Source organism: Crocodylus siamensis, chromosome 6, assembly GCF_052110815.1.
Source record: "Crocodylus siamensis isolate JL-2025a chromosome 6, ASM5211081v1, whole genome shotgun sequence".
Lineage (NCBI taxonomy): Eukaryota > Metazoa > Chordata > Crocodylia > Crocodylidae > Crocodylus > Crocodylus siamensis.
In genome coordinates this window covers 14,062,646-14,083,672 of record NC_143400.1, presented here as the reverse complement: position 1 = coordinate 14,083,672, position 21,027 = coordinate 14,062,646, and the positions used below count along the sequence as shown (strand labels likewise).

Genomic DNA, 21,027 nt, shown 5'->3' with positions numbered 1-21,027 from the left:
CCTAATATCCAATTTAAACTTCCCTTGCTGCAATTTGAGACCATTGCTCCTTGTTCTGTCATCTGCCACCACTGAGAACAGTTTTTGCGCCGCTTCTTAAAGAGAGAAATGGGGCTGGAAGGGACCTCCAGAGGTCACATCTAGTCCCAGCCCTGGCCTGAGGCAGGATCAGCCCTCTGCAAACCATTCTATGCAAATCCATTATCTCAACTTTCTAAAACCCAGCCAGCCCTGACACCACACAAGACGTTGCACCCACCTGCCACATCATGCAGATCTGCTGCAGGTAAAATAGAGGAAGGGGTCCTGCATTTGTCCGGGGCGGGGACTAAAATACAACACTTAAGATCCTACGATTCTATGAGATACTTCTCAAGAGGAAACTTCAGTGTTGCCTCCAAGGTCCTATCAGATCCAGTTTGAATACTCACGCAGCACAGCTGCTCAGTGAGTATAAGCTTCATGTAGCCTTTATTCATGTGGGCAGCCAGGTGATCAAAGTGGATTCTGGTTTTCTTTGATTTTTAAAAAAATACCCAATTTTCAGTTAAAAAAGAATAACCCCAAATCCTAATTTTCCATGATTTAAATGGAACAGCACCGGTAGATAGAAGGATAGTGGTGTTTCATTTGAATCATGGAAAAATGTGGATTTGGGGTTAGTTTTTTTTTTTAAACCAAAAATTGGAGATATTTTGTAAATCAGAGAAAACTAGGATCCCCGGTGATCACTGTTCACCCTGCCTGACAACAGGGATACCACAGGGTTAAATACATACCCAAATTATGTTTCTCTTCTGCTCTATACATTTAAAATGCTTAGCTCAAGCCTGATTTGTTGCCTGTGATGACTTGCTGATTAACAATCTTTATAATGAGTCTCCTGCACCTGGTTTTAGTTGCATAGTCTCGCATGCTTTCCTCATAGGCAGTCATCTTGGAGCCACATAGCTTTCCAGTTTACTAATTTGGTGAACTTATGCAGGTGCAGCATCCCACACGCACGGATCCTGTCGGGTTTGGCCATGCTGTCCCGTCTGCTGTTATCTGTGGTCGCAGCTTGTACTGGTTTAAGGCATCTGAGTGTTTACCTAGAGAAAAGTTATTCTCATCAATTGTGGTGCATCCATCTGAGGATGTTCTTGAGCACATCCCTGATGTCCTGATGCACCCTGCCCTTCACAGACGTGGGGGCCTCCAGGTTTTTAACTGTACGCCATGTAGCATTCTAGGGAGAGACTTTATTCCTTTGACAGATTCCACAATGAAGGACCAGCTTGGCATTAACTAGATCCTTAGTGATACGGTGGGGTTGGATGGGATTCAGTGAATTGCTTGCTGTCTGTAGCAGTGGATGGACCTAGCCTTCGGGGTTTGCACTTTGCCTCTTACAAACTGGTTCAGATCCAGATCATATTGGTTTCACACACCCAGGAGCTCCTATTCCTCAGGTCCAGCCTCGCTCTAGGAGGACATTCCTGGGTCCAGGCCATCTCCATCCTTGGATTTCTGAGCAAATCTTTGCCAAACCCTCTCATGCTTTTCATCTGGACACCCCAGATCTATCCCCAGGCCTATGTGAAATGGGGCTTTGAGTGTCTTGCTGCTTTCCCTGTTTGGTGCAAAACAGGGCGCCAAGGTGGGGTCCACATGACGCTCCATTTGACTCCAAGGCTGGATTTCTTTTTGGGTTGTTTTGCCCAAAGCTGTTGTGAAAGAGCCTTAAAACTACAAACGGGGCCTTTTGCTAATCTGATTCCAGCCACCAAATCCTTCCTCTCTTTAAGGCTGGAATTCAGTTAAAAAATAGATTAAACTGATCCCGTGTAAAGAGGTGGAGTTAACCGACTGGATAAAAGAGCTGCTCAGTGGGAAACTTCGCCCCAGATCAACCCGTAGAGCATCCCCCAGGGCTGGCCGCTGGCTGAGCTGGAAGCATGGTCTCCAAGAGCATAAGCAAGCTCTGTTGTTTCCTATCCCCATGTGTCGGACCTGAGACAATGGGGTTCATGCTGAGAGAGTAGGAACCTGGGGTTGAAGCAGGTTGCACGGGACCCATCATAGGCCAGGTCCCCACGGCTCTTGACGCTGTATGAGGACAGTGTGGAAAGATGCCTTGAGTGTTGGGCTCAGGTGAGGCCAGATCTGGGCTTCAGGAGGGACGAATGAGTGCAACCTGCTGGGCTTCAGGAGGGGTCTGGTGGTTTCCACCGGCTCCCTCCTGTCTCCTTCTAGGAGTCCAGGGTGCGCTTCTCTGGGGCATGATTTGAGCCCTAGGATCTTGGTCAGTAGACATGTTCCCTGAGATAAGGGAGTGAGGTGGGGACCGGTGGTGGAGAGCAGGATTGAGCCATCCTCCAACCTGTCCCTTCCTAGCGCGCTCTGTGGGGACAGTCTGCTTTGCTGGGAGTGAAAACAGAGGGCAGGAGCCAGTGGGAAGAGCTGGCATCCCCTGCCCATGTGTCAGACTCGGGGAAAGGACTCAGGGCCCCTCAGACAGCAGCAGAGGGTGGAGCGCCAGGAGCTGCGGGCAGAGCGGGGCAACACGTGTGCAGCAGAAGTTTGCTTGCCCTGCTACAAGCTCCTGGCCTGCTTCTGCCCTCCGAACCCGCAGGGAGTCAACACTGTCCAGGATCTCGTCCTGGACACTTTCAAGCCCATACAGGGCATCTGGGCCTGGGCGTCTCTGTGCGTGGGCTACAGAGTGGTAGAGACCTGTCTGGCCCCCAATGCACTCAGCTCACAGCCCCCACTCTCCCCCGCCAGGACACTGTGCCAGGGCACATGGCTGTCCTCCCGCTTCTCAACTCAGCCTGCCAGCTTGCCGCCTTCACATATGCCGACCTTCATGGCTTGCACCCACTGCTGGGCATCCTCTTCGACCTGCTGGAGCGTGGCCTGCGGGCCACGGCAGAGGCGGCCCCCATCCTGCAGAGACTGGAGGCGCTGGGTGAGTCCGAAGCACGGTCCCCAGGATGCTTCAGGCTCGATGTGGAGTGGAGAGGGCTCTGCTCGGCTTCCAGAGCTGGGAACTGGGATGGGGGGTTATCCCATGGGGCTGCCCAGCCCCCGACCCCAGCCATGCAGATGGGGAGGATCATCTGCCCCGGCGCATCCCCAGATATTCCTTGCCCAGCAGGACTTGATCCCAGGTCTGCCAGGGAAGGCATTGGGTTGTGGGGGGATGTCTGCTAGGACAGCGAGCCCAAGGGTTGGCACTCGTGGTGATGCTGGGACGTGGGGAGATCCCAGGGCTGCCTGCCCATGCAAGCAGAGAGGATGATTGAGGTGAGGTGCCTAGCTCTGCCTGGGGTCCCTCTCTCTCCCGTGATGCACCATGGCATCACTTGTGGGCTTGGGGAGCATCCTGGGAGTGGCATGACTGCATGGCATCATGGATTTGTAGCCCCTTCCTCCAAGGTGAGCAGGTCTGGAGAAGACCATTCCAACAAGATGCCCCCTGACACCCCATCACATAACCCCCCCCCCCATCCCCTTTCTCCTGCCTAGTGGCTGCACTGATCAGCTTTGTGCTGCGGGGCCTGGAGGAGCTGGCGGCACTGGTCACCGTCCCTGAGCAGCTGGCGGATGAGGTATGAGAGCGGCGGGGGAGGGTTTGGGGGTCCTCCCTCGAGGTTGGGGGGACTTGTGGTAGTATGGTGCAGAAAGCAGCCGCGAGGCCTCCCCTCTTCCTAATGGAGGTAGACGGCAGGGCAGGGAGCCAGGACTCCTGATGGGAGCCGGGGCTCCTGCCGAGGCCAGGGGCACACGCCTGGGTTGTGGCTATGCAGAAAAAAGGGTTTGGCCCTGGAACTGGCAGCTCCTGCATGGGCATGGGGCCACAGTCATTGTAAGCACGCTCCCGTGCACACGCAGAGCGCACGCATGTGTTTCCCCAGCTGTGCCACCAGGTGGGGCCCCACGACCACGCCTGGCAGCCTCTGCAGCTCCCCAGGGCAGAGATCCTGGTACCTGGGTCCGTGCCCCATTAATGCCAACTCATCCCCTCCCTCCAGGTCCCCAGGAGCCTGGCCAGCATGATGCTGCTCCAAGCTCCCATGCTGGAGGCCACAGGCGGCGCAGAGGAGGCAGCTGGACGGACAGCAGGGGATGCCCTGGCGAAAGCAGTTGGCAACTTGGGTGCTGTCAGGGTGGTGCCAGCGCTGGGGGCTGAGGCAGCACCAAGTTGGGCCAAGGGCAATGTCACCTGCTCCCACCCTGCAGCTGTGGATGAGGAGGCCAGTGAGTAGTGGCACCCCCAGGTGCCTCCGTTGCGCCCCACAGCAAGAGTCAGGAATGCCGGCACTGCTACGAGGGGGATCTGAGAACTGGGGACCTCCCTAGCGTCAGCAGCGAGTCAGGGAGAGAACCCAGGAGTCCTGGCTCCTTCTCACCCCGAGGTCTGGTATCCTTAGCACAGAACCCAGGAGTCCCATGGCTCCCCCTCTATCCTCTCCGCTAGCATAAAGCCCAGGTGTCCTGGCACTGTCTTGTCTGTATCCTCTTGACCTGGCCTGCCTCTTAGGGTAGGACCCAGGTGTCCTGGCTCAAAGGGCAAGCTGCCTTTGGGCGTAGGACCCAGGCATCCTGCCCTCCCCCGTGCACCAGTCAGACCCTTCTGCAGCCTGGTGGAGCTGGACGAACGCAGCTGCTGGGGCCCAGCTGACCTAGGGGCAGGAGGAGTCCTGCTGCAGGCAGGACAGTTCCCCTTTCCTGGACCTGGGCACTGGAGAACTGGGCCTGGGTGCAGCGTTTCGGCCCTCCAGCACCGACAGTCAGGGGGGCAACACCCAGATCTAAGTCAGGGAAGGACCCCCCTGCAGAGGGAACGGCCCGCAGGTAGATGCAGCATCAGGGCAGATCCAACACCAGAGCCAAGCTTCTCTGTGGTGTTCCCCAAGGAAGCTGATCCCAGTCGCTATCCCTGGAGAGTGCCTGTGTGGACGCCTTATCCCAGGTTAAACCTCCGGGTGCTCTAAAGCCAACATGGCAGGACAAAGTCCCTCTTAGGGGTGGGATTGTGTCTGCCCAGGTGGCGGGCTGCCACTGTTCCCTGTGGCAGTACAGCCTGGTCCCCCCCATCCCACCTTGCCAAAGTCCCAGGCCCTGCTGACGTGTGGGGTAGCCAGAACAGCCATGGACTTGCTGCCTCCATGGCTCCAGCCTCCTTGCTGCCTGCAGACGTCAGCATTTCCCAGAACCTCCCGGCTTTCCTGGAAGGCGGTCGCTGTTGGGGATCAACAGCAGTGGGTGACGGAGCGGCAATTAAGCACCGTTCCAGGAAGTCAGGCTCTGGGAAGCGGGGTGCGTGCTCCAGGTACATGGGTTCCACTCACATCTACCCCAGCACGATGTACCCAGGGCTCTTTCACCCCTGATTCCTTCCATGTTGGTGTGGGCAGTGTTACTCTGGGGCAGGGCCAGCCTGTCTGCCCCTATTGTACCCTAGTATAAGGGTCATTCACCCCTGGGTGTGTCTGTACCCTCTAGGCACAGCCTCCATTTTAGAGTAAAACCTGGCTTCTGCTTTTGTCGTGTGACCTCCAAGATCCCTCTGTTAGGCCCAGAGGTTGCTCTGGGGTCAGTCCTGGGCCTGCAGCTGGCTGGACAGACATCTGCCCCCTCCCCATCCTTCCTACTCCATCTGTGGTAGGAAGGATCCAGAGTGAAACTCCCTTACCCAGGTGCTGTAACAGCATTGCTAACCTGGGGTAACAGTTACATCTGTCCCTCTGGATCCTGGGGGAAGGGAGCTTAGGGCACTGAGCCTACCAGCATAAAGGACTCATCTGTCCCCTGTTCTGCCCCTCTCATCTCATGGCTCCCCTCCCTTGCCCAACAGAGGAGCTGATGCCGAGACAGACAAGTGGGCGCACTGAGGGCACATCTGGGTGGCTGCAGGTGTTGCTGGCGGCTGTGGTGAGGCTGGCGTGGGGTCGGCCAGTGGACTATGGAAGATCCTATGCAAGGCACTGGCACTGCTGCTGCAGTGGGCTCTCGTGGTACGGTAGGTGTTCACCATGGGGCAGCATGGGGTGGGGGGCCTGAGCTTGGGCAGGGTGGCTTCTCCCCTCCATCTACCCGGGCAGCCCAGCTCTTCCTGCTCAGGCTGTGTGGAGACCCCCTAGAAGATCAGCCAGACTGGTGGGGGAAACTGAGGCAAAGAAAGGCAAGGGGACATCAGAGCCAGGTGTAAAACCCAGGTGTCCTGCTCCAGGCCGTGTCCACCACGTCGCGCTGCCTTGGGTGTCGTGCGCCTCTCTTGGTCTTTCTGGCCTCTGTGATGCTGCAGCCCTGTTCCAGTGGGGACCAAGCTCGCGAAGCAGGGGTGGGTCCCTTCCTCCAGGCCTGACTCTTGGCTCCACAGCACCAGGCTGTCCCCATCTGCTGTGCTGGCCTGGCCAGGCAGACGGGGAGTGTTGCAGGGGCTGCAATGAGCCCCCAGCTCCTTGCATTTCCCCCAGCCACCAGCCAGTCGCTCTTGTTACCTACTCTGTCTCCATCCCCCTCCCAGCTGTAGCTGGGGTGGGGGCTCAAACGCCCTCCCACCATGAATGTATCTACCCAGGGCAGCCCCATTCCCCTACCCTGGGGACTGGGGACCCCACCCCGGGCCACATGGGCTGTCAGTGGCCGAGGAGAGATCCTCCATCTCATAGGAGTGTGTGAATGCATGTGCAGGGACTGGGGGGCGGCGGCAGGGATGGACCCCCAGCCTTGACCCGCAGCTCGCTTGGTGATGAGACAGGTGTAGGGATCTGTGTATTTTTTCCTTCCTTTCTAAAAATAACCACTCAGCTTGTATTTTTACCCTGCAATTCTGCCTCCCGTGTTTGCTCAGCAGCAGGGAGACTGGCACAGGCCTCTTATGTGCACTGCCCTCTGAATGGAAGCTGAGATGTGGGGCGCGGGAGGCAGAGGGAGGGGGCCGTGGCCTGCCATGTGCATAGCAGCGGTAATGGCAGGTAATGTTCCAGCGCTGATGACAGTCCTGGCGCTGTGTGATTTAGCCCAGTGGGTTGCAGCCTCAGCTTTCAGAGCTAGGAGGGGGAAGGGCCAGCTTTGTCAGCGCAGGTGCGTGGGCCCTGGCGTGTGCATGTGTGAGTCAATGTGCAAGGGGTGCACACGTGTGCCATAGGGTGCATGAGGCCACGTGGGAATCCAGCCTGGCTGAGGTGCTACTGAGGCAGCTAAAGATGAAGGCATGCATATAGCTGCATGGCACTTGTGTATACGTGCACACTGCAGGCATATGTATGACTGCATGGCACATGTGGGTGGGTGAACTGCACACACATGTGTCTGTGCTCCTGCTGTTTGCACCCAGGTATTTGCATCTGGAGGCCTGCGTTCCAAGGTGCCTGCATGCATTAGCATGTGTGGAGGGCAGGCAGGTACACATGGAGTATGGAACACGCATGCACGTGCACACGTGTGTGGGTTTGTCACACCTCCGTTCTCACTACAAATCTGAACGCAACCCCCCACTCCCCCCACCCCACTTCCTGTCCTAGAGTCATGCGTTTGGCTGCACATACCAAATCGCACACATGCATGAAGGCAGGGTCAGGTGTGTGTGCAAGTGTGTGACAGCACACAGATCATGAGTGCACGCAGGCGGGGGTGGCCAGTGTGTGTTGGCGGGTCTATGATGATGGTGCTGGCCCCACTTTAGGGGGAAACTTTTGGATCTCTTTGTCCAGTGGGCCTGTCTCTGTCCGCAGGCACCAGGCAGCCGGCCCCATGTCCTGGGCTGGGATACGGGGTCAGGCTGGCTCCATTGGGGGTGCTGCCCTGGTTGAAGGCACTGGGGATCCTGGCAGAACCAGGAAGCAGGAGGCTTTTCACATGCTGGCTGCTATTCAGGAGCCAAGTTTGCAGAGCCGGCTGCCCCCTCACTCCCCCCCCACACGGCCAGAGGGACAAACACGTGTCTGCAGCGCTGCCAGGAGCTGCCTTTGTGCTGGGTTTAGTCACAGGCAACCACAAAGACACTTCCCTCTGCAGGGAAACAGCCTTGTAGAGTGGGGAAGAAGCAGAGGAGCAGAGCCAGGCCTGCAAGGGATTTGGCCAATTTTTTAACCCACCCGGTGGCCAGTTGCAGTCTGTCCCCTGGGGCAGGTGCTAGCCCCGTGTTATGGAGGGGGTGGGGGGCTGGATTGTAGCTGAAATATGACTCAGGAGTCCTGGGCTGAGAGATCCCCTGGCCTGGGGTAGACCAGCCTGATTCTCCATTTGCTCCCTGCTGTCAGTCACCATGATCTGGGGGCACCAGAGCCTTCCCAGGTAGAGGAGACCTTACTGTTAAGCAATACGATGAGACCTTGGTCTCCGTGCGCTGGATTCTTAATCCATGATAAGAACTCCCATGCAAGCGCTGAGCGCCAGTTTCCCGGCCGGCCCAGCCGCTTGGCATCACGCTGCCTTTGCCCGTCACCAGTGCCCTGGGGAAGGCACGAGAGGAATGTCCGTGTTCTCGCTGCCTTCGGAGGCAGGAACGCGGAACTGGCAGCTGCCAGGTGAGCGGGGTCCAGACGGGGGAAATATTTCACTCCCGTTTCCGGCTGCCTGGGGCTAGAATCACAGAATCACAGAAAATGAGGGTTGGAAGGGACCTCTGGAGGTCACACCTAGTCCAACCCCTGCTCAAAGCAGGACCAGCCCCAACTACATCATCCCAGCCAAGCTTTGTCTTCCAGGGCTTAAAAGCCTCCAAGGATGGAGACTCCAGCACCTCTTAGGGTGACCTGTTCCAGTGCTTCACCACCATTCTAGTAAGAAAGTTTTTCCTAATATCCAACCTAAACCTCCCTTGCTGCAACTGGAGCCTGTTGCTCCTTCTGTCATCTGCCCCCACTGAGAACAGTCCAGCTCCATCCTCTTTGCAACCCCACCCCATGAAAGGAGCTGAAGGCTGCTTTCAAATCTCCCCTTGGTTTTCTCTTCTCAAACCAGGACCAGCCCCAACTACATCATCCCGCCAAAGCTTTGTCCAGTCAGGGCTTAAAAGCCTCCAAGGATGGGGACTCCATCACCTTTCTGGGGCGCCTGTTCCGGTGCTTCATTACCCTCCATGTGATTACATTTTTCCTAATATCCAACCTCAACTTCCCTTGCTGCAGCCTGAGCCTATTGCTCCTTGTCTGTCATCTGCCTGCACTGAAAACAGTCCAGTTCCATCCTCTTTGCAACCCCCCTGCACAGAGTTGAAGGCTGCTGTTAAATCCCTCCTTGGTCTTCTCTTCTCCAGACTAAATAAGTCAAGATCCCTCAGCCTCTGCTCAGACACCATGTCCCCCAGCCCCAGAACCATGTTGTTGCCCTCTGTTGGACTTTCCCAGTGTGTCCACCTCCTTTCTGTAGTGGGGGGCCAAAACTGGACACAGGACTCCCAATGTAGCCTTCCCAGTGCTGAATTAGAGGGGAATAATCACTTCCCTCCGTCTGCTGGCAAAGCTGCTACTCATGCAGGAGTCCTTGGCTAGGAAGGCACAGGCAGCTTTCCAGCCAGAGAGTATGGGGGTTGGTGACAAGTCCAATCCCCCTTGCAGATGCCTGGTGATGGAGACTGGCAAGGCTAAAATGCCAGGGCCTCATCCCCTGGTGCTCAACCCCGGCTGCCTTGAGACAGATGCTGCTGTAGGGGTGTGGGATTTGGGAGCATTTAGTGCTTCAGAAACTGTCTGGTAGTGGTGGGCGTGTTGGCTGTGGAAGCAGCACGGGGGACCACCTTATGGACTAAAGCATTCAGGGAGGCGGGAGCTTTCGTGGGCGCCTGCCTGCTTCGTCAGAGGCGATGAATGGCCTCGCAGAGAGCTGGGACACACAATAGAAAGGGATTGTGTTGTTTAAACACAAAGGACAGGGAGGCAGGGGCATGGTTGAGAGAGGCGAAGCGGGGGTTGAAGGCTTTCATTTTAAGGACAGGTCAGATTGGGGTGGCCAGCCTGTGGCATGGGGCAGATGCGACACAGCGCAGGCCACATAGGAGCAAATAGGGCAGGGCGAACAAGACAGAGCAGCAGATTGGGCAGAGGAAGGGGATCAGAGTGGCACTTGAAGGTGTGAAGCTAATTTATGCCATGCCAGCCAAAAAGGTTGCCCCCCTGGGTGCGTCTATTATAGATTTCATAGATTGTTTTGGGTCGGAAGGGACCTTGGTAGATCATCAAGTCCAACCCCCTGCCCTGGGCGGGAAAGAGCGCTGGGGTCAGATGACCCAAGCCAGGTGTTTTTCCAGTTTTCTTCTGAAGACCCCCAGGGTAGGGGAGAGCACCATCTCCCTTGGAAGCCCATTCCTGATTCTGGTAACCCTTACTGTGAAGAAGTTCTCCCTATTGTCCAACTTAAATCTGCTCTCTGTCAGTTTGTGGCCATTGTTCCTAGTTCCTCCAAGGGGTGCCCTAGTAAATAGAGCATCTCCTATCCCCTGCCCCATACAAATTTGTAGACAGCCACCAGATCACCCCTCAGCCTTCTCTTATGGAGGCTGAAGAGATCCAGGTCTCTCAATCTCTTCTCATAGGATCTTACTTGCAGGCCCCTAACCATACAAGTAGCCCTCCTCTGGGTCCCCTCAAGGTTATCCACATCCCTCTTGAAGTGCAGTGCCCAAAACTGGCCACATAGAGGGGAAGCATCACCTCCCTAGACCTGTTCGTGATGCACCTGTTAATGCATGACAGAGCACGGTTAGCTCTATTGATCACTTCGTCACATTGTCGACTTATGTTCATCTTTGAGTCGACTATGACTCCGAGATCCCTTTCTGGGGCTGTACTGCTGAGAAGGTCCTCTCCCAGCCTGTAAGTGTGTTGGTGACTCCTTCTCCCTCAGTGCAGCATTTTGCTCTTATCTTTCTTAAATTGCATCCTTTTTTGTTCTGTCCTCCTCTCCAGCCTGTCCAAATTCACCTGGATCAGTTCCCTGCCTTCCAGTGTGTTTACTTTGCCCCATAATTTGGTGTCATCCACAAATTTGGACAGTGTTCTCTATGCCTTCGTCCAAGTCACTGCTGAAGACAGTGAATAGCACAGGTCCAAGGACTGAGCCTTGGGGGACTCCACTGCCCATATCTTTCCAGGTCAATACCGACCCGTCCACCACCACTCTCTGGGTGCATCCTATTAGCCAATTTGCCAGCCACCTGACCATGAAATCATCTAAGTCACAGCACGTTAGTTTTGTTATGAGAATGGGATGTGACACCGTAGCAAACACTTTTTTTAAATCCAAGTGTATGACATTCACCTTGATTTCTGCATCTAAGCAGTTTGAGACCTGGTCGTAAAAAGAAACAAGGTTTGTCAGGCAGGATCTACCTGCTATGAAGCCATTCTGGTTGCCCTTCAGCATTATTTTTCCTGCTGGGCTCCCACAAATATAATTCTTAATAATTTTTTCAAAGGTTTTCCCAAGGGTAGAGGTGAGGCTAACTGGTCGATAGTTACCTGGATCCTCCTTCCTCCTTTTCATGAAAATAGGGACCACACTGGCCCTTTTCCAATCCTCTGGGACTTGTCCTGAGTGCCACGAGTGCTCAAACAACCATGCCAGTGGCTCTGCTATGACACTGGCCAATTCTTTCAGCACCCTTGGGTGAAGATCATCCGGGCCTGTTGACTTAAATATGTCAAGCCCCTCCAAGTGTCCCTTCACTAGGTCGGCACTAACCTTTGGTGGGCCATTGTCCCTCCTGTGCTTGCCTATAGTCCAATTTGGAGATATGTCATTATCTGTGTTCAGAAATAATGAACTCATTGAACAGCTCAGCTTTGTCCCTCCTGTCTGTCACTAATTGCCCTAGGCTGTCCTGTAGGGGTCCTATGCTACCATGTGCCGCCTTCTTGCTCTCTGTATACCTGGAAAAAGACTTTTTGTTGTCTTTAATTTTGGTGCCAGCCTGAGGTCCATTGCTGCCTTGGCCTTTCTAACTGACTCCCTGCAAGTGTGAGCCAAGTAGGTATAATCCTTCTTGGTGGCTACCCCTGCTTCCACGGTCTGTATGCCTCTTTTTTCATCCTTAGGCATTCCTGGATTTCCCTGTTCAGCCAAGAGGGTTTCTTGGCTCTTTGCCCCGCTTTGTGTGCAATGGGATTGTCCCCTTTTGTGCCTGAAGGACTGGTCCCTTGAGGAACGACCACCCTTCCTGGACTCCCATCTCACTGAGGCTCTTGTCCTTAAGTGCTTCTCTTACTAACCTCCGGAGCTCGTTGAAGTTAACCTTTCTGCAGTGTAGCACTTCTGCCCTACTGGGTATCTTTGCCATCTTTCGATGAATAGTGAATTCTAACAATTGGTGGTCACTCTCTCCTAGACAACCCTGTATCTGCAGGTCTTCCACCAGGTCATCCCCTGTAGCAAACACCAAATCCAGTAAGGCATTTTCCCTAGTGGGATCACATACTTCCTGCACTGGGGGAAGGTCCTGTATGCAGGACGGTCAGATCTAGCTGATTGCTCCTCCCAGCAGATGTTTAGGTCACCGATGACAAGCATGTCCCTTGACAGTACGGCCTTTGAGAGCTGCCTTGAGAATTTCAGGTCTAGCTCATCCTCCTGGTGTGGCAGTCTGTAGTAGACCCCCACTACCAAGTTCCTTTCTCCCAGACCCCCTTGTATTCTGACCCACAGTACCTCAGTATGTCCCTCTTCTGATCCCATCTTGATTCTTGAAGATGTGCATTGCTCCGTAACATAGAGAGCGATGCCCCCCACCCCCCTTTCTCTCCCACTCTATCATGTTTATACAGCCTATAGCCCTCAATGCCTACTGCCTAATTGTGGGTTGGGTCCCACCAGATTTCAGTTAATCCAACCAGGTCAAAGTCTTTGTTTGCAAGCAGGGGTGTGAGTTCTTCCTGCTTGTTCCTCATGCTCCTAGCATGAGTATAGAGACACTTAAGCCCCTTGACGTGTGCCCTTGGTACCACCCCGTCCTGATGTCTGTTGGGCCCCACAGTACTTGCGTGGACTTTTCCAGTGCCTGGCACATGGCTCATTATTTCTTGGTTCTTTGTCTTCTGCATCCCTGTCCCCCGATGATCCTACTTTAAAGCGCTGTGTGGGAGATCAGCCAACCTGTACGAGAACAGACTCTTACCTTTCGAAAAGAGATGGAGACCATCACGTCCCAGCATGCCTTTTTCATGGAAGTGCAGATCATGGTCGAAGAAGCCAAAACCTGCATTATGGTTTGGACAGGGCTGGTCTTGCCTGGATCAGGGGGCTGGGCTAGATGCAAGCTGGGGCAGCAATATGGAAAAATTGGCCAGGCTCTGGAGAATGGAGACCCTCCATTTCCAAGAACTTCAGGCAGCTTTTTGCCAAGCTTTAGGTCTCTCTCAGTCTTGGGACTCTTAAATGACCCTTCGCGGGGATCTCTGGTGTCTGTGCTCACCCATGCAGCTAGTGTTGGAGGGAAAGGGCCTGTGAGGATATGGAAAATTAACTCATAAATGTAGATGAGTTTTATGAAGTTTGGGCTCCCTGACAGCTGGAGGACTATTTTTCCAGAGTGTCTTTCCAACGATAAAATAATTTATAAGCTGAGAATAAAATATGCAAAAGTGCCAGGCGGGAGCAGTCGGCTGGTACATCCTGTCTAGGGCTCTTTCCAAAGGGAGGGTTTCAGCTCCGCACGCCCCCTTCGTCTGAAGCAGCTGGTTGTGGAGATGGCACATGGGGACTAGACCCGCGTGGGGAGCCATGAGACCCTTTCAAAGGTGCCACAGAGCATCAGCACAGTGAAGTGTGCGGATACCAATGTGTGATTCATGAGATAAACCCCGGGATTTCTACTAGGAATCCCACGTGTCAAAGCCATTCTGCCCTGCTGCAGGCCGGCTGAGATCTTTGCAACAGAAGAGTTGCTCTAGGATTTTTCTATATTCAGAAACAGAGTGAAAGCTGAGAGCTGGCATTGTGAGTTCAATGAGGGGTTGTGGAGTCTTAAAAGCTGGATGAGACAGGGGTTAGTCCCATGCTGTGCAGTGCTGTATCCCAGACAGGGCCAGGGGGAATCACTTCTGACTCTTCCTTGCAAGGCAGTGGGGTGAGGATAACTGAATCCTCGAAAAATGGGCCTCAAGGCCATCAGGATGTTGGCCAGTCCGAGCCCGTGTTGCAGCCAGGACTATCTCTTGTCTCAGCTGTCCCAGCTAAGTCGGACTCCACCATCCTGCACGGTAGCGCTGAGCTGTCTGCAGACACCGGTAGCAAGGCTGGGAGGCAAAATCTTGCCAAATCCAGAAGGAGGAACTGGCTTTTTCCCCCTTGTGTTCTAGCTCCTTATGTTCAGCGCTGACAGTTACCAGGTGATGACAGGAAGACAAACACTAGCTCCATTTACAGCTTGCAGCGGAAGGGCTGAAAGCCTGCCTAATGGATACCTCCTGCAGAGACAGCTGGGCTATTTTTATGCAGCTGATGAATTTGGACTGTAGTCGTATGTATGTAGAGAGCACAGGCCCAGCCAGGATGAGCCTGGCACAGACACAGTGGAAGGGGCCATTCCAGAGAGTTTGTGAGCTAGGGAGAGAGGAGATGGAGCTGGCACGGGGCTGAGGGGAGCTCCTGCCTCCAGCCTGGTAGCTCAGGGCTGCACTGTAGTGTCATATATTCCTGATGGAAAGGCTCCAAGTGATGGAGAATAGAGCATGTCCCTTGAGAACTGGACCCCTGGCTTCATTATTGCCTCATTATAAAATGTGCTCCCTGCTTTTTAATCTGATTCCAGGTTCCAGCCACTTGCTCTGGTTCCACCTTTGTCTTGGACAGCTTGTTAGCATCCATCATTTTCCCTGCCCCCAGCATAGGTGCCTCTAGGGACACTGAGGTATGGGAAAAGGAAATGACCTCTCCGGGGTCCCGCAAGGTGGGGGATGGCAAGGAGACAGTTGCTACACGGGGCAGGCTAAGGTCTTTCTGATAAGGTTGTATTGTATCCTTGCTGAGCCATGGAGAGCATACACTACCTTCCAGTGAGTATTGTAGATGGAGAGAGGAATATAGGTTATAGCTGTGTTGGTTTAAGGACATAGGTGGACAAAGTTTTTTGGGGTAAATGTGGTATCTTTTATTAGACCAACTCAGCTTGCAAAGAAGAATTTTTCCAACTATCTTTCGGGTATGAATACCCTTTGTCAGTCCATAAATAGAAAGAGAGAGGGAGAGGTTGTTAATTATGGGTACTCATCTACCTTGGCACAACAGTCCAATCTCCTGTTGCTTTTAGCCCCACACCCAAGCCAACTCTGGCTTCCCTTCTTGTTCATGGTGCCTGTATGGATGGGGTGGGTGGCTGTCCTAGCTGTGAGGGACAGTCGTACGCTGCCCACCCCCCGCGGCAGGACCTGCTGCCTCTTGCTGCTGTTGCTAGCACTATAAGAACATGCTTTTCACTTGTTTTCCTTGTGCTCAGCTGGAGCTGGCGGCTGCTGGCACACTCAGCGCATCCTTTGATCCTGAGCAGAGCGCTTTTGCAACAAGGACAGCTGAGACAGAAGACCTGTAGACCCCCCCTTCAAGGCGGTTGCTTTGCCCAGGCAGCGGCTCCATAGGGAATGTGCCACACCTGGTGACCCCGGGCATCAGGCAGGGCTGGCGAGGCTGCTTGTGCAATCGCAGCTCTGATCTGACGCAGGGAAAACAAACACAACTTCGTAGCGCCGGCTTCTCATACGCTGCCTTCCTGAGAGCCACAAGCCACCCAGCCAGGGGATCTGGGCTGGGTTAAAGATTGACCCACCTGGGAGGGATGGAGATACCAATGCTTTTTTGTCACGCACTGGAAAAACAGTGCTGGGCCCCCCCTGAGCCCAGACAGGACAGCCAGGCTGCTGGGTAACCCTGCTCAGAGTTTAACTCCATTTCTGGCTTGTAGAGATGACCCAAACCCTCACCTGGGTCCACAGTAACGTTTTCACTATCCCTTTGTAATGCATGGACCCAGGCAAGCAGACCTTGGCCAGTCCAGTCATGGAAGAGCCTCCCAGCTGGCACCGGCAATGTACCCGTTATCCTCTACGCACAAGGCAGGCAGCTGCGGGATGTAGAAAGACCTGAGCTAGGTCTAAATGGGCAAGGGCAGGTACTGGATGTGAGAGTCACTGTGGGAAGACCTGCTACTGGGACTAAAAACCATGCCATAGCTAGACTGGTTCAGTCCCCAAGCTAACTCGGAGTGACTGTGGGTATGGACCCCCTGCCCAGCAGACCTGCCCCCTGAAGGCAGCCGGGCATCCACACCAAGGCGTGGTGCCAAAGCTGGACGCAGGTCTCTCACCGTGAGGTCTCCTTTGCAGGGGGGATGTTGACCAGGCTGAGTTAGCAGCACGGCAGGGCTGGGAAGAAAGCAGAGCAGCCCCGGTTAATGATTACTTGCAGGTTCGGCCCCCCGCACAGTGGAAGGTATGGAATTTGGCACCCATCGCTAAGCATGGGGTGGCCAAGTCAGGAGGCAGGGGACTCTCTGCTGTCTTCTGTTGTGGCATATGGGGACAGGGAGAGAAAAGGAGGGGATAAATGAAGGAGCAGAGGATTGGAAGCAACTTGAGAATAGGATTCGGAGCCTGGTTCTGGTGACTGTTGTGCCAAGGGGGTGGAGGAAGCAGGGAGGCGGCAGGCAGTAGATTGCTAGCCAGGCTTGAGTAGTACCAGGCTGTTCTTAAAAGAAAAGAGCTGCTCAGCTGGGAGCTGAAGGAGCATGTTCGGAGCCCTCTGGGAGCGTGGGTGTTGGAAGGAGAGGCTCTGAGGACGGCATGTTTTCAGGGCAGGTGACTCAATGGCATCATAGCAGGGAACAGGAAGTGAGAACATTGCAGGGAGGCTGATAGGACCTGCTTTGCTGGCATCACCCTTGGCCTGGTGGCTTGTCCCCTCAAACGGGCACTTGCCTTCTCACTATGCAGCCTGCCTGGTGCAGTCCAGGGACTTGTTTGCACATCAGAGTGACTCCCCATGTACCTAACGGGGATGAGTGTCCACGTGCTGATGCTATTCTGGGTTTGGATGCTCTCAGCTGAGTTCCTGTACCTCTCAGGATGCAGCTGGACCCAGCTTCTAGCTGGGGCAGAGGCAGGACTGGGCGGTGTCGGGGGGGCTCCAGGAAATGGAGAGAGCCCTCCAGCAGGAGAGGAGCCCTCCATGGCCTCTGCAAGAGGAAGGGGATGCCGGGAAGGAAGTGGGTGGCTGGCCAGCTGCTTCCAAGAGCATGAATCGGGGCTGGCCCCAGTGCTGGTGATGGATGGGGCCCCAGGGCCTGAGCTCACCAGGCTCCTGCTGCCTGCGTGGGGCTAGAGGCTTCTGCGCTCAGATCTCACCTCGGAGCTAACTCTTTCCCTGCCCAGCCCAGCCTTACAAACAGGGCACAAAACCCAGCCTTGAACTCCTGGGTTCTGTCCCTGCTCTGTGACCCTGGAGTCACAATCCCATGCCTCAGTTTCCCCATTCCCCGTGCTCCAGTACACCTGCCTTGTGTGAGTGACCTGCCTCTCTACCAAGCACACGTGACCTCTTTTCTCCACCTGCAACGGACTATTTATCACTAAGGTGGCTTGATCAGTGGGGCACGTGGCACTGAGCTCAGCTCTCCTCCTGGCACACTGGGATCATTAAGGAAGCAACCGCCTCTGCGTGCTCAGCAGCTCCCAGTAATCGTATTTGTCCTGTGCTCAGTGGAAATCTTGTTGGAGCAAAGAGTCTGGGGTGTTGCCGTTGCCAGTCATACACAGGATGGTCAGGGTTGTATTATGGCTCTGTTGTGGGGTCAAGGCTGGGGGCTGAAATGGTGCAGTGTCTCAGGTGCAGCTCCTGGGGGTAAAGTCAGAACTGGGGCAGGGAGGTCTGAAGCTATAGCAGCATCCATACCCCCTGCGCTGGCAGCATGACCTGTATCTGCAGGCCCCATCCCCAGCTGTCAGCATCTGCCTGCCCTCCACCCCAAACTGCCTGGGTGGCTTTGGGCAGAACGCCCTGCCCCTGTTTCCCCAGCCAAGAAACTGGGGGTCTTCTCCTTCCCTAGAGCAGTGGTCTCCAAACTTTTTTGATCGTGCACCCCTATCTATATAAATAGAAGTTCTAATATTTTCTTTCCGCACCCCAGTGGAGCATCTTGCGCACCCCACTTTGGAGACCACTGCCCTAGAGGAATGTGTGAGCAGCAAGGAGGGGTGTCCAGGTGCTGTGGGGATGACTGAGGACCACTGCTTGCTAAATAAGCCTTGGTGGAGTGTCAGGCATCTTCCAAGACAACCTCACACTTTAAGATGTAAGACAAGCCAGTAATGAGGATTGGGAAGGAGCTCATCTTGCAGGTAGATTGTCCTTTCACTGCAAGTCATCTTATTCCAGCTAATGCTCCAGGGTTGGTCACTCTCTGGGGCTGGGCATGGAGCAGGTGAATGAGAGCTAATCTAGGCAGGCAGGTTCCTGCATTCAGCAGCTTGCTGGAGTTTGCAAGCTGGCCTAATGCTCAGGGCTGTTCATCCAAATTAGCTGAGGAGTTGGAGAGCATAAAAGGGATGTTGTTACACTGCGTTTTCCAGCGCTGTATGGGCACTTGTGGTCAGGGGGAAAGGCAGAGCTGAGAGCTCCACGGGCGAGTATGTTTCCCCAGTGACCAAAGGTGTCCCCCGAGTGTGAGTCAAATTATCAAGCTGCCTCCAGAGCCTTTTAACGAGTGAAATGAATAAACCAGTGACTCAGAACCGCTTCTCTCCTGGTACATTCCTCTGGAGGAACAGTGTGTCTTGTGAGGGTCGCAATGTCCCCTTTCCTTTGGGAGACAGGTTGGCTGGTGGGGCTTGTGTGGAGACAGGGCCAGTGGGGCTTGTGTGGAGGAATGATTGCAAGCAGATGCAGCCCAGCCTGCAAACACCCCCTATACATTATGCATTTAGATGCACGTCATAAAACAGCGCCAAAAATCACCACTTCGCTAGGTTAGTCGCATCTGAAAATACATGTTGATGTCTTTTTATCATGGTAGATTTTGATTTACCGTGGCAAATTAGACCACCTCCAACATGAGAGAGGATGGACAGGCAGGGTGGAATCAGCTGTGATTTCCTGTCCCCAGACTCCCCACTTGCTCTCAGGCCCAGTGCAAGGACCTTGGGCAGATGGATGGCAGCAGCACCAGGGCTGGGTGCTGGCATGGCAGTGGCTTGGTGTGGGGAGGCGGGTCAGACACAAAGGGGGCTCTGAGCCATGGCTTTGATGGAGAGCGCAGAGTCTAAGGAGGAACGTGGCCCTTCATCAGGTGGCTGTGTCCCAGTTGGTGTTTCTGTTCCTGGAAGCCGCTAATGAGCATTTCTCGGAGGGGCAAAGCGACTGCATCAATTACTGGGGATAATGATTCGCTTCCTTCTGTCGCTGATAAGCAGAGATGGGCCTGGGCGGTGGAGCCTAGGGCCTGATCCAGATCCTAACATGCCTGGAGCTACGGCTGTGCCTGCACCCTGTGCTCAGGGGACCTGGCACAGCTGGAAAAGCCTCACAGTGCCCTGTGGCTGTGGCTCCACTGCCTGGCACAGGTCCTTGACAGTGGATGTGGTCTCAAGCGGGGTTTCTAGCTGAGGCTGGTTCCCAGCAAATAGCTCTTTGCAAGGATGCTGAAACCAGCCCTGCACGTCTGGCTAAGTTCTGGTTTTATCAGGGAATGTATAGGGGGCATTTGCAGGCTGGGCTGCATCTGCTTGCACTGGTTCCTCCATGCTGTGCCAGCTTCCCATGTCGTACAGCCACGAGCCCCAGTGACCTGTCCTGCGTGCTCATGTACAGCCCCTGGCACCCATAGCTGGCTGCCCCATGCCTGAGCCTTGTCAGCACTAGGATCATAGGGATCCCAGCAGAAAGCGCCTGGAGGGGGCACTTCCACCCTGTGTGTAAGTCCCATGGGCGCAGCCTTGCAGCTGTCATGGCTGTGGCTGCAGGGACAGGTGCTGCGTGTAGCAAAGGAGAAGCAGGAGGGGAGACGGGAGAGAACAGGACACGGATCTGCAGAGGGGACAGGACGGAGCCGTGGTGCACTAATGAGGTCTGAGGGAGGCCCAGCATGCACGGTGCTAACGAAGCAGGAAGGGGCCCAGTGCCTCTCATTTCCCCATTGCTTAATTAGCACTTGGGCTGGGGGTCCTGCCAGTGCAGGACGTTCAGTCCTGGTTTCTCCCTCAGCCTCAGAGTAGCAGCCAAAGAGCCCCTAATCCCTTTTGTCCCCATCTCCCTCCCCCCTGGCTAGATGAGGTCAGCTGCTATCCCTGGTCACCCCTCCCTGGCCTCCCATTGCCAATTTAAGCAAAGCCCCTTGCACAGCTGAGAGCAGGCTATGCTGGGATTTTAAAGGGACCCTGTCCCCAGAGAGGCAGGGCATCAGGGAAGCCGGGTGGTGAAAACACAGAGCCTAGGATGCAGGAGACCTGGCTTCAAGCCCACTGATGCCTGGGGTGGCCTCAGCCATGGCCCTTGGTTTGCTGTCCTCAACTTTAGCCCTGGGATGATTTTTTTTTTTTTTCTGTTTTTTTGCACCGGTCCTGGAAGCACTGCAATACCAGGTCAATGCATGGAGTGGATGGAGCACGCTCCGGTTCCACCACCCAATACCAAAAAGAATCTGCTCAATATAGACCTACCACAAGGATAGGTTACTACAGATGATACTTCTTCCTCCATCTGCCGTGTTGGTTGAGGCTGTGAGCCCATCAGGGCAGGGAGCGGCTTTCTGATATGCAGCATCCAGTGCCCTGGGGCAGGAACCCCAGGAAGACTGCTGCTTTGCAAGCATGGGATATCTTAGGGTTTCCTTCTGGCAGAGTATGAGGTTTGGGGAAGGCTCCTGCATCTGCACGAATTGCTGGCCATGGGCAGAGGTCGGATCCTGGCACTGGAGGGGCCATCCATCCACCCCCTGCTCAGACGCAGGATCAGGTGAAGCTAGACCATGCCTGCCAGGCGTGTATCTAACCAGTATGTTCAAACCTCACCTCCGATCTGCTCAGACTGGCTGTTTGTGCATGCGTCTTCACTCCT

General features: G+C 54.7%; 1 protein-coding gene and 1 pseudogene across 1 annotated transcript; one reads left to right on the top strand and one right to left on the bottom strand.

The window, feature by feature from the left end:
* Nucleotides 1-2,458: 2,458 nt before the first annotated feature.
* On the top strand, nucleotides 2,459-4,390 carry LOC149861181 (uncharacterized). Its single transcript, XM_090053726.1, has 4 exons — nucleotides 2,459-2,707; nucleotides 2,767-2,950; nucleotides 3,511-3,593; nucleotides 4,017-4,390. Exons 1-4 carry the CDS (start codon nucleotides 2,459-2,461, stop codon nucleotides 4,248-4,250), a joined length of 750 nt encoding a protein of 249 aa, XP_089909852.1. The 3' UTR covers nucleotides 4,251-4,390.
* Nucleotides 4,391-20,515: 16,125 nt separating this feature from the next.
* Nucleotides 20,516-20,649, bottom strand: LOC149861180 (U2 spliceosomal RNA; annotated as a pseudogene).
* Between the last annotated feature and the right edge of the window lie 378 nt (nucleotides 20,650-21,027).

Excerpts from the sequence above, each read along its gene's own strand:
- LOC149861181 (XM_090053726.1), top strand. The coding sequence starts at position 2,459 with ATGTGTCAGACTCGGGGAAAGGACTCAGGGCCCCTCAGACAGCAGCAG. Across the intron at positions 2,708-2,766 it reads TGTGCGTGGGCTACAGAGTG|GACACTGTGCCAGGGCACAT; the intron begins GTAGAGACCTGT and ends CTCCCCCGCCAG. Across the intron at positions 2,951-3,510 it reads GCAGAGACTGGAGGCGCTGG|TGGCTGCACTGATCAGCTTT; the intron begins GTGAGTCCGAAG and ends TCTCCTGCCTAG.